This window comes from Mytilinidion resinicola, assembly GCF_010093595.1.
Source record: "Mytilinidion resinicola strain CBS 304.34 unplaced genomic scaffold BDZ99scaffold_8, whole genome shotgun sequence".
NCBI lineage: Eukaryota > Fungi > Ascomycota > Dothideomycetes > Mytilinidiales > Mytilinidiaceae > Mytilinidion > Mytilinidion resinicola.
This window is the reverse complement of record NW_022985444.1, coordinates 1,672,132-1,684,306: the sequence shown is the minus strand read 5'-3', so window position 1 is coordinate 1,684,306 and position 12,175 is coordinate 1,672,132. Positions and strand designations below refer to the sequence as shown.

Below are 12,175 nucleotides of genomic sequence, written 5' to 3'. Positions count from 1 at the left end.
GTTGCTGCCAATGCTAATGGCTATGTTTGAGCCATGGCTATGTTTGAGCCGTGCATATCCCTTGTAGAAAGGATATGGCTATCGTGGATGATGATGTAGACCTCAGCCAGCCCGTTCGACAACCACTCCACCGGGCATGCCATTGAGCGATCGTATTGGCAAAGTAGAGTCTTGGTCACATCTGAACAGCCTTTTGACCATGCTAGAGGTCAGCTACCCGAGCAGTCAAGCTCCCCTCATTCTTCAGCCTCTTCGTCCCATTACCCCGAGCGCAACACCATCCAATGCATGTACCATCTCATCTCAGCTCAGCCAAGCCTCAGTCTGCATCGGTCTCCGTGCTACGGGAACCAACTGGGTCAAGACAGCCATTTACCCGGAACTTTAGAGCCGTCTATCAGACAGGTTGAGATCCAGGGCTCAGCCCGGTCTGATATGCCCTCCTGGTCGCAACCATCCGACGGTGGATATTCTAGCAAAAGTGGCATGCGCTCGTCGAGTCGATGGCGCTAATTCCCCGGATCGTCGGGTTCCTGGACACGTGGGACGATCCGGTATCGAATACGAGGCCTTGGTTCCAAGCTCGCCATCACTAAGCGCCGAGCTGAAATGACCGTCTCAGAGGGCATCCTGTACGTCCGTCTTATTGGTCGCTGCGGGGTCTCTGTTTCTGGCATGTAGGTATCGCAATGTGCAGATGGGCTGGTGGTTTCGGATGGGTCCTCAGGCATCCATTCGAGGTTATGAAGTATTTTTCCCAAGAAACTGCGCTAGTTCGTCTTGCAGTGGCAGCAAGATGCCTTCGACTGCGGCTTGCAGAAACACAGGGTCCTGGAGACTACTCCCAGGGTCGCCGAAGCATCGCAGGCAGTGCGTGACTGCCGCGAGGAACGCGGCGGATAGATTCTCTCTCTCGACTTCTGTCCATTCGTAGGCCATCGCGCATATCGTCCATGGGTTGGATTGGCCGCCAGCTGGGAAAAGCTCACCTTCTTGGTATTTCTCGGCCGAAACGCCAAAGTAGAGCTCCAAGAGCGCCACCGCAAGTGCTAGAAGGATTGTGTTCTTGTTGTGAAAGGCTCGATTTGGTGGTTTTCCTTGTGCGACAACTCCGTTTTGAGCCTCGTGAAAGTTCTGCGTCACGTAAGGATGCTCAATATCAACTGGGCGATTCCCATCCGAGATGCGATGGAACACTATGTCTTTCTTACTCCACTGATCGTCGAACCAGGGTGTTGCATTGAGCTGGAGTGTCGACGATGCAAGTGTGACAGCAAGGCTGTATCTTTCTCTCTTGGTAAGCCTGGCCGGCCTGCCGTTAACCACCGGCGGGTGTGTCAGAAGTTCCTCAAGTGTGATGAGTTCCTGCCCACCTACTGCCTTCTCTTTGCGTGGTGTTACTGGATAAGCTCCGCGAAGCTTACCTTTATCATCTAGGGAGAATCCGATACATGGGACACTGATCTGAAACTTTTGAATAGCGGAGCAAAGATCATCGATTTCTTGTAAAGTTTTGGCGTCAGGTACAGATCCAGGTTCAGCGTCTTCGGAGTATGGCGGAGGTGGGTTAACCATGCTGGACCAGCTGACTCCTTTGCTTAACCTGAAATTTGCCGTTAGCTATCTTGAATTCTATAACATATCGTTGGCTTTGACAGCCAACACTTCTGCTGGAGAGTGACCACTCACTTTGGCTTGTATGGAGAAGGAGCAGGCGAAGAGTCTACTATCTCCTTCTCATGGATCTGGATCTCAGCCTCCTGCCATGTCCCAGGGTCACTCGAGAAAGCCACAGTAAAGCAGAAATCCCGACTCATATCTCCCTTCTTCTTCACAATGCCCGAAGCAACCCCCGAGATGCGCCGTTCCAGCTGCAGGTTGGTGCAATGCGAAGACCGGCAAGAACAACTCCACGACTGCACCAGCACTTGGTGCAGATTCTTGGCATACGATTGTATCTTTTGTAAGTGCTTCGCAAACGAGGGCTTGGAAGCCTTCCTGAAAGGTTCAAGCTTCTCGCTCCGATCCGTAAACCTCTCCAACTCTTTGTTGCACTCGTCTAATTCCTCTAGCAGACCCTTGATATGCTTCTTGTTCATCCCAAATCGCACCCGTTTCCGGAATTCATATTTCTGGTTCGCTTGGCGGGGGTTTGCTATGAGCATCGCTTCGAGTTCATTCCGGGTAAGCTGGAAGGTATTCGCGGTAAGCAACACGTATTTGAAGTGAGGAATGTGGGGGAATTTGCATACATTACTCGCCCGTTCTAGATCCAACTTGCTCGCAATCTTCTTCATGATTCTCTCAATATCCTGAATAGTGCTTTGGTACGCCTTATACGACTCCGCAAGCTTCTCCTGCAGCTTTTCCGCCATCGACTCCTCCTTCCACAGCTCGCCATTTGGATCCGCAATCATTTCCGCGAGGTCGAATTCTGTCGTTATTGGGGCGAGTAGCAGGCGTAAGGTCTGCTCGTAGTGGACATGCTGATTTCGGAGCTTCCGAATGAATTGGGGGAGTTCTCGTTCCCATCTTAGGAAGGCCTTGACGGGATCTAGGCCGTCATTGTAGTCTTCGAGGGCTGAGATGAACAGTGGCATCACGGCCAGGAGGAGCCCGGCAACTTCGGCTCCACTCATGGCAGGGCAAGCATGGTAGGTGCTTTACGACTTGAAGCATTCCTAGGTGTAGGTAGAGTGCGAGTTCTTGGGGAGGAAGAGATTTTGTAAGCTTGTGGGGTGAGGGGAGACGAGAGATGCCCTCGCGACGCTATTACCATGCGGGCTGTGTGCATAGCATCAGCCGCATCGACGGGGTTTCCAAGTTCTACCCAGCAACTTGGCATTTCGAGATTATATACACGAAGCTATAAATGAACATAAACCTCGATTTTAGAGCTATCAACCCTTTGCAGTGGTGTTACAAGGTCGTGGAGAGCGATATATCTGCTTCCATAACCGGCATAGCTTCACATCAAGATAGTGGAGACCATTTGGCGGGACAAGCCAAGGACCTCAGCCAGTCTGCCTCGTAGGCATCAGGAAGTTTTATCAACGAAGCAAGCCCTTCAGTCACTATGTTCCCATCCGAAAATGTCGGAAATCAGATTAGGCACCGCTGCCTGTGTACTCCAATTTCAGTCTCTCTCCAGCGGCCTCCAGGCCGGTGATGACGCCGCTAGGGAACATATCAACCCTGAAGCACTCGAAGACGAGCATGGCCGCTTCCGGGTCTGGTCTGGGAATCTCGGAGCCCTCCAGAAAGGGCACAGCTCCTTGGATTACCGTCTCCGCGACTCGCCACTGCTGCAAACCAACATACTGAAGCTGCTCGAAGAACTCAGGACTAATCTTTCGGAGGCCCTCGCCGTGGTCTCTGGTAGCCGCTTGCCTTACGAGAAGCTAGCTAAATATGAGAGCGAAGATGAAGATGATGACTGGAGCCAGAACGAGGAAGACAGCGACGATGGCGATGACGGATCAACTCCAAAGTCAGAGCTTGCGCAGAGATTCCTCGACATTGTTGATATCATCGACAATCTGTACAAGCTTTCCGTCAGGATTCGGTCTCCCACACTTCGTTCCAGGTCTTTGAAAGCTGCATCTTTTAGACCAACGGATCCGGACACTGGCATCGATACCTTTGAGCAATATGCGCTTTTTGATGAGAAGCACACGCGGGAGCTGCTCACAAACTTCCGCCAATCTACTTCGGATGCGGCAGACCCAGCTGATGAATACCTCGTCGAACGCTTGAGTAAAGCCATCACTCTCAGAAGGCGTCAGTTTAAGTACTGGCGGAGACATAGAGACAAACTTGGTGCATCATCTACCTTTGCTGATGCTATGCTGGTGCCAGCGCCAGTAACCCCAGATTTCTTGAGCCCCCAAACCACGCCGGAGGACAGCCAAGCAAAGCCGGAGACCGTTCAAAACACCCCTTTGACACAGAGCAAATGGGCTCCAAAGTCCATGCTGTCAGGTACAGAGGCTACTCAGCACCACCGCTCTCTCGATGAGATAGTAGACAGTCAATCAGTAACTTCTTACGCTACTACCACGCGAGACCTAACGGGGCATGGTATTGAGCTTCCTCCTCCTCCAAAACAAGCCATCGAAGATCGAGACTTCGAGTGTCCTTACTGCTACATCATTTGTCCGGCTCGGTATGGCAGAGGCCGCGCTTGGAGAACCCATCTCCTACAAGATCTGCAACCATATGTTTGCACTTACGAAGATTGCCCCATCGGAGACCAGCTCTTCCGGAGCCGCCGTGAATGGATTGAACATGAAGCTGGCCACAGAAAGCTATGGCGATGCCCGGAGCACAAGAATTCCATCTACAAATCCAGCAGCGGGCTTGAAGAGCACCTCCACGCCGAGCACCCAGGAAGTTTTCCAGACGATCAGATCAAAAGCATCTTGAGGGTTGGAGAAACATCCTCCATTGACTTACGTCCGAAGTGTCCATTGTGCCGAGCTGATGCGACTATGGAGGGCGGTCTGCAAAACCACATTGCCAACCACCTGGAGCGATTTGCTGCGTTTGCCCTCCCCAAGGACGTCGATACAGCGGAAGACCATTCAGATGGAGGGAGTGGTGTTGCGTCACGCGGGAGAAGTGAAGCGTACAGCGCCTCACAAGACCTCAGTGTCGATTCTGAAGATGAAGAACCAGTTGATTGGGGTTTCTTCGAGGCAAATAATCGATCTGACGATTTATCGTCCAAGATAGAACGACTTGCTGGCAAGGTTGGGTCTCTAGACGCACAATCACCAGAACGGCAACCAGGAACTGCGCTCTTTAGTGATCTGCTGCATCGCCTTCCCGATACCAGAGGTCAGAGAATGGATGTCTTCCTGTCCTCGGGCGGACTAGACTCAGACGAACCTCCTCTCCGAGCCGAGAAAACGACACCAGACCCGGATGTCTCAAATCTAGACACGGCGGCGAAAACGCTCACTGCCAGACTGCATTTTGCAGACCTACCCCAAAGTAGTAGCGATCTACAGGCCGGTCTGTTGCAGCAATTCTTCGAGTCGCGCCCTGGCTACCGATCGATGTCTGGTCTGAAATTCACCGAGGATAAATGCAGCGGACACGCAAGATTCACAGACATCATGTCAGCGACGAACGCATTGGAAGCCATAGACGAATCTAAGTTCCCAGGGGTAGTTTTCAGTGTAGAAGAGAACATCGGGCCCACTACTCGCTTTGCAGAGTTTGCCACGTTGATTTCCGAATTACCAGATCAAGTAGATGACAATTCAGATTCGTTGTTCAGCGTCAAGCCTCAACGACGCAACCAAGTCGAGCATGGGTCTGCTTCTGGCCCTCCAGTTAGAAATTTGAAGGGGATCACGACGCTTTCAGATATTCCTACGCTTCAGCAACTCTACACTGGCAAACATCTTCCACGTCATAGTCTTCAAGGGAATCGAAACGAAATGCTTAACAACACGATTAGCCTCGTTTTCAAGGATATAACTACGCTACAAGTAGATGCAATCGTCAACGCTGTCGGCCGTAACATGGCCAAAGTCGGCTCAGACCTCAGTCGCCTAGTACACAAGATCGCAGGTCCAGAATTACAGAAAGAGGTGGACTCGATTAAACGCCTTCGATCCACAGGCGAGGTGGTGATGACCGATGCGTATAATCTTCCGTGCAAAAAGATTATCCATGCCGTGAGGCCGCACTATGCATTCACAATGGGAAAAGTCTCTAATGGTCTTCTTGCGGAATGCTACAGGCGCGCTTTGGAAACGGCCGAGCAGAACCAGCTGAGGACTATTGCGTTCCCAACGCTTAGTGCCGGCGGATTCGGGTTTCCTCCGTCGAGAGCCGCGACGGTGGCTATTCGGACGGTAAGGGAGTATTTGGACAGTGGGAAGGGAGTTTTGTTCGATCGGATCATCTTCTGTGTTTTCACAGAGCGAGACTGGCAGACATATTGGGATAATTTGCCGTAAGCTTGATTGAGGCTTCCCTCGTACTTCGTCTGCTAACATGCTTCTCTCCAGGATTTTCTTTCCTTCCACATCGGAATCTTCCATAACCCCGTTAGCGGAGCCGTCAGGTATCTCCGGAAGTGAGAACACCATTGCTTCAACCGGCCCAATCTCCACAAGCAACATCAAACCTTACCTGGAACATCGATATTCGGCGTATGTATGGGAACTAAAAGAACTGCATGAACAGATTGAAGGCATTGCAGAAGACCTCGTGGTCTTCCGCGACAGAGTCCCTGACTTCCAAGAGACTATCATCAGAGAATTAGTTTTCATAGCTTCAACACTGGCAGAGCTAGAGAAACTTTTCGAGGGTTCTTCGACTATCCACAGCATGACAGAACAAAGAGCAGCTGATCTTGATCTGATCTGTTGCGTTCTACGAAACGTCGCTGGTGGCGTTCATGAGATTGTCATGCAGACAACGTATACCAGGAATGTTGGCACTCCGACGCACAAAGATATTTGGGAAAGCTACATCTTCCATCTGATGAATGCTCAGGGCCTTACGTTCGTTGAGCTTACAGAACTTTGCGGAAATTTCCTTCAAAGTCTTTCCGATATTCTCAAATTGTACGCGAAGCCTTTCTCTTTGAAAAATGCAGTACTGACTATCCTTAGAAATGGAAGAGAGCCCAATGACATGGGTTTACTTCGGGACAAATTATCTCGTTACCGCCTCAATCAGTCCGGAGGGGTTGTCCAACACGTCCCCACGAAGGTATTCGATGAAGCGCTGCTTGCCCGAGGATTTAGCGCTGAGGCTTGGGAGAGCAAGGGGCATCAAACTAATCTACTCAGGGCGAGCGACATCCCTTCCCTGAGCCGCCTATACCAGCTGGGAGAACTGGAGGAAAACGTATCCACGAGCGTCACACCAAGCGGCCACGCCAATAGCACAGTATGCTTCATCAAACACGACATTACTCGTCTCCATGTCGATGCCATTGTCAACTCAACTGATATGGCATTCTCCGGGCTTGGTACCCTTGATCGGGCGATATTCAAGGCTGGCGGGCTGACAATGCAAGAAGACTGCTCTAAGTTCGGCATGCTAAGGGAAGGCGGCGTTCGACACACTCAGGGATACTTGCTTCCATGCAGACACGTCATACACACTGTGCCGCCAGAATTCTTCAATGATAAGTCAATGCCACTGTTACGACAGTGCTACCAAAATGCTCTCAAGATGGCTGTCGATATTGGGGCTCGGACCATTGCTTTTCCCGCCCTTGGAGCAGGGGAACTTCGATACCCAAGTGAATCGGCTGAGGTCGGGATGGCTGAGGTTCGAAAATTTCTGGACGAGAACAGGATTACCAGAATTGAGAAAATCATCTTCTGCGTGTACGGAGATTATGAGCAAACTACATACAAGAAACTGCTTCCGTAAGTCTATCGTGATTCCCTACGTGCCCTTCGACGCCCTCAGTTGAACTCCATACTAGCCCAGTACACTTTTTAACGAAACCTTGCAGGCAATTCTTCCCTCCAATTGATCACAACGCAAACGAGGCTTTGGCCATGATTGGCGCCGAAAATATAGTAAAACAGCAGCTCGAATCAATTGGAAGCACTCCAATCCAAATACCCAGTAGAAACCGTGAGGATTCTAAAAGCAGCATTGGAATAGCTGCAGGGAAGTACGAACGGCAGAGGAGCGTCAAGTTCTCGCAGTCTCCAAGCGCGATTCCGCCACGCCCGCTTGATCCTGACGAAATAGAAGCCATTGAAAGATTCGAAGCACACGCAGCCAGCTGTGATCAATGCCAGGACCCAATCCACGTCTACCGCACCTATGGAAGCCTCTGCGGAGAAGGAACTCGTCTGGCAGAAAACGTAGCTGAGCTTCTGTTCATTGAATCAGGTGGCAACGTCTACAATACGGCTCTGAAACACGGCCATCGGGTCGAGGTTGAATTCCCAGAGGCTTACGGAGTGACCAAGCGGCTGCTCAGAGCGATAAATGAAAACATCCGCGAACCGGGCAGGGGTTCCTTCGTCAAAACATGGTATACTCCAACGCCTCAAAGCGACTCCGAAGACCCGCAGTGGAAAGAATCTCCGACGAAGGAGGACGCCCCGCCAGAGGTGTGGAGTAAAGACCGGGACTCATTTCAAGCCGTCAATTATGGCAGCGAGCCATTGGCAACACAATATCCATTCGCATCGGATGCAGATACTAAAGAAGGTCCAAAGAAGGCAAGCGACCAGTCCACAGCCCGGGAGACCCAGACAAGATTCTCCGATCTCCCACATGAGCAACTAGGCAGCGCTGAGTCCCACGCCAACAGTCGTGGAAGCTTTCCAACCGAGCTTATAGAGGGGCATTACTCGTATACCGATCCCGCCGGGATGTATAGAGATACAGAGCCAGCCTGGCGGGAAGCTAAACAGCCTACGGACCTCAAGCCCTCTGATCCTGACACCAAGAAATCCGGGTCCCTAGCAATACCTGCCAGCGGAGCCCAAAAGAGTATCCTACGTCCCCCTACCTCAAAGTTCCCAGAAGACACCAACGTGATACGAGAAGGTGCTGCTCTAAGGAAGGGCGCAGACCCTAAGGGAATACCTGCTGGAGCCCGGTGGACCAAAATCGACCGACGCCTAGTCAACCCCGAAGCGTTGGAGCAGGCGAAAGAGCGCTTCGAAGAACGCATCGACTCCGTCGTCGTTCTACGCGTGCTAACGAAGGAGGAGATCCAAGCGCTAGCAACTCGTACAGAGCAGATCCGGGAGTCGAGAACGGACGAGTGGCTTGAGAAGCGTCAGGAAGCAAGACGGGGGTCCTTTGACGAACTCTCCAAGCCCGGGAAAATGCAGGTTACACCGGCTGCGCGGTGGACTAAGCTTGATCGGAAACTCGTTAGTCCTGAGGCACTGAAGGAAGCTGGCGAGGAGTTCGAGGAGCGTATAGATTCTCTTATTGTACAGCGTGCCTTGAGCACAGAGGAAATTGATGAGCTTGCGAATCGTACGAGGAGGATCCGGGACGCGAGACCGGCGGCTTTCACGATTGAAGCGCCTTCGCAGCGCTCATCAGTACAGCTTCCAGAAGAGCCATCTCAGCCTCAGACCCCCACGGCCCCCTCTCGCTCGTCGACATCGTCGCCGCATGGCCTACCTGAGAGCTATATCAACCAAGTTAAAGCAGAATACGCAGATCAGCCCGATGTTGTCGAGCGTTTCCAGCAGGTGCTAAGAGATTTCCGGAGCGGACGGATCGATTCGCCTGGTGCTTTGTATTGGATCTCTAGCCTTTTCGAGGGAAAGCCGGACTTGATTCGGGGTTTCAATATCTTCTTGCCGCCTGGATATAAGACTGAGGAGCCGTAGTTGATGTGTATATTTACTGCCCACGATGGTGCAGTACCAAGACATAAGTTTGGGCACTCCATGCAACTGGCTTGGGTAGAATACCCCGACACGCTTTGTCAACTACAAATACGATGTAAAGATCAACGCAGTGCAAAATTAGACTACCTTTTGACTACCTTTTGACATTTCTCCTATGACACTCCTTACAGTGGTGTCCAAAGCGCAAGAACGAAGCCGGAGCAGCCGTATGTCCGTGTCCCTAGACTTATGACCTAGTCCTGTATCCTCCACCACATATTTTGCATTCGTAGGCCTCTTCCTAGAACTCCTCCTCCGCCCAAGGATCTTCCACCGATCAACCCATCATGACGTAATCCACAGCTTATCCCCGTCATATCTGCATCTAGTCTGCTCTAGTCATTCTAAAATGATACTGTCCACCCTGTGCACTGCCTTCGCGAGACGCATCTCAAAGTAAAAACTGTTAAAATATCAATTTGGTACAATCTCTATCCACAAGTTGATACAATCTTTACCCACGTCCTCTTCTGCGCCGAATCTTCAACAATTGGCTCGGAAGTTGGTCTGTCACCAGCCCCCTCAGTGGGCGGGATCTCGTCCACCTTGGCCCAGCCCAAGACTCTCAGGCTCGCTTCGTCGTAGAACACGCGCAACACACCATCGGAGAGGGACGTCGCGTCCTCGGGACAGACGATGCAGTCGTTAGCTACACAGCAATTCGTAGCCGCCTCAGGAGTCGGAACAGCCGGTGTACTGCACTTGCTGGCCTCGACGCTAGCGTACTGGAGTCTGATATGCTCCATCTGCAGTTGGAACTCGTGGTCCGCACTTTGCTTGGCTAAATCGAGAGGAATGCACATTATCATATAAAACCCGTAGAAGATTAAGGCAACGAACAAGCCGAAGGATATGTTGGAAATGCAATCTTTGGTGGTTTGAGGAACCGCTACGAAATGAGTTAGTACCTAGTTACTGCTATCAAACGCTTCAAGACATATGGTGGGGGTGGGGATTTCTTGCTTATATCGGGGAGATGGATGGTACGTGGAGTGCGGCTGACGCGGCAGTTGCAGCTCTCCTCTTTGCCATTTCGTTTCTGGGTTTCCTCTTTGGTTGATTTCTCGGTGTGCTAAATCAAGGTCTCCATCGAGGGACGCGCGAGTTCGGGTGAGTTCAGGGTCATGGTGTTGTCGTTGGTAGGGTATGCCTTTATCGTAGAACGGAGAAGAGATGAAAGAGACGAGCGACGATGTGGAACGTTTCTAACTATAACACTCGTAGGTCTTTACTTAGTAGCGACCTGCTAAATTTGCTCATAGTATCCACATTTGAGTTGCAGTGGACTACTTCTCGCCCCGCGGAACCATGGCGATGTCCCTTCGGTACCAGAGAAGTCGTAGTAACCACTTGTCCTTTCTCCGCTGCTATATCTTCGTCTATTCCTTTCATCTTCCTCCTCATCATTTCTCACGCAAAATGTCCAAAATCAAAGCCCCGCCAACTCCTTCCACCAACAAGGCCACGATGTCTGACTGGGACGAACTTTTCGAGCATTCCGGCGACGACGAGCGTAAGCAAGTTCAAGAAAAGAAGGCCGAAATCAGCGGCGTCGATCCAGGTCAAAAGCTACGGACCACCTTGTACGGTATGACAGGCCCTATTCCGCTGCAAATATCTACTCCATACTAAACCTGCCTCTGGTAGAATTCTTGTACGCCAAAATCGAAAACCCGCTCAACTCCGACGGCGCCGTCGTGAAACGTATCTGCGACGCCATTCCCTTCAGCTTCAGAGACTTCATGAGGGCCCTACTCATCGTCATTGGTGTGCTCTCGACGGTGTGTCAAAGCTGGTTGTGCTACGAACACTTTACACTAAAGTCCGACATCGTCGTCAAGCCCAAGGTGGCGGAGGCTCTCTCACCTGAATTTAACTTATACAAGTTCATGCGGGCCCACTACGAGCTGATGGAGTTGTCGACTATGCATGACGAAGCATTCGCGAGCGAGATGGTCGTCAAGCCCGAGGTGCCGGAGGATCTCTTCCTGGGAGTGGAAGCATATGCCCACATAGTGCAAAAAGCGAAGATGATTGACGAAGCATCCGCGAACGAGAATGTCGACGAGCCCGAGGTGCCGGAGGATCTCTCACTGGAAGCGGAAGCATATGCCCACATAGTGCAAACAGCGAAGATGATCGACGAAGCATCCGCGAATGAGAACGTCGACGAGCCCGAAGTGCCGGAGGATCTCTTACGGGGATGTAACTTAAAAAAGTTAATGTGGGCCCACCGATCGAAGATTTGGAGGACGAATGACGAAGCATTCGCGAGCGAGAACGTCGTCAAGCCCAAGGTGCCAGAGAATCTCTCACCGGGATTGAAAGCATACATCCACGTAGTGCAAATGGCGAAGATGATTGACGAAGCATCCGCGAACGAGAAGGTCAATCACGTTACGATCAATCCGACTCCCAGTGATGGAACCTCTTCGACTAGCCGTGCTCCCATTGCCTCTACTCCATCACCCCAGCCAGAGAGGCGCGTCATAGAGTGCCCAACACTCATGCAATGCGATGGCTCCTCTGAAGAGTGCTCAGAATGCTTCAGCAATAGGATCGAATATATCAAGAGGGTTGCGACCTGGTTGATTGACCGGGTGAACTTCTGACTGGAGGGTCGACGCAGGGAGGACTGATGAAGGAGATTTGATACAGTTGAGCTCTAATACGGGAGGGCCGCAAAGTACATTTGAGGACATGAGTTAGGGGGAGGGAATTTTCTCATAGTCGTACTGCCTCTGAAAGTATGTTCGCAGCGCTTTAGA

The 12,175-nt window shown here is 51.4% G+C and overlaps 3 protein-coding genes across 3 annotated transcripts; 2 read left to right on the top strand and 1 right to left on the bottom strand.

The window, feature by feature from the left end:
- Nucleotides 1-741: 741 nt before the first annotated feature.
- BDZ99DRAFT_386331 (uncharacterized protein) lies at nt 742-2,639 on the bottom strand (the record flags this gene model as incomplete). Its single annotated transcript, XM_033715469.1, has 3 exons — nt 742-1,603; nt 1,690-2,189; nt 2,253-2,639. 3 exons carry the CDS (start codon nt 2,637-2,639, stop codon nt 742-744), a joined length of 1,749 nt encoding a protein of 582 aa, XP_033578137.1.
- Nucleotides 2,640-3,092: 453 nt separating this feature from the next.
- Nucleotides 3,093-9,507, top strand: BDZ99DRAFT_570424 (uncharacterized protein; the record flags this gene model as incomplete). The annotated part of the gene is made up of 4 exons (XM_033727987.1): nt 3,093-5,968; nt 6,024-6,584; nt 6,633-7,400; nt 7,490-9,507. The coding sequence occupies 4 exons, from the start codon at nt 3,093-3,095 to the stop codon at nt 9,345-9,347; spliced, it is 6,063 nt and encodes a 2,020-aa protein (XP_033578136.1). The 3' UTR covers nt 9,348-9,507.
- Nucleotides 9,508-10,466: 959 nt separating this feature from the next.
- BDZ99DRAFT_297281 (uncharacterized protein) lies at nt 10,467-12,156 on the top strand. Its single transcript, XM_033714144.1, has 2 exons — nt 10,467-10,995; nt 11,055-12,156. Exons 1-2 carry the CDS (start codon nt 10,716-10,718, stop codon nt 12,017-12,019), a joined length of 1,245 nt encoding a protein of 414 aa, XP_033578135.1. The 5' UTR covers nt 10,467-10,715; the 3' UTR covers nt 12,020-12,156.
- The last annotated feature ends 19 nt before the right edge of the window (nt 12,157-12,175 follow it).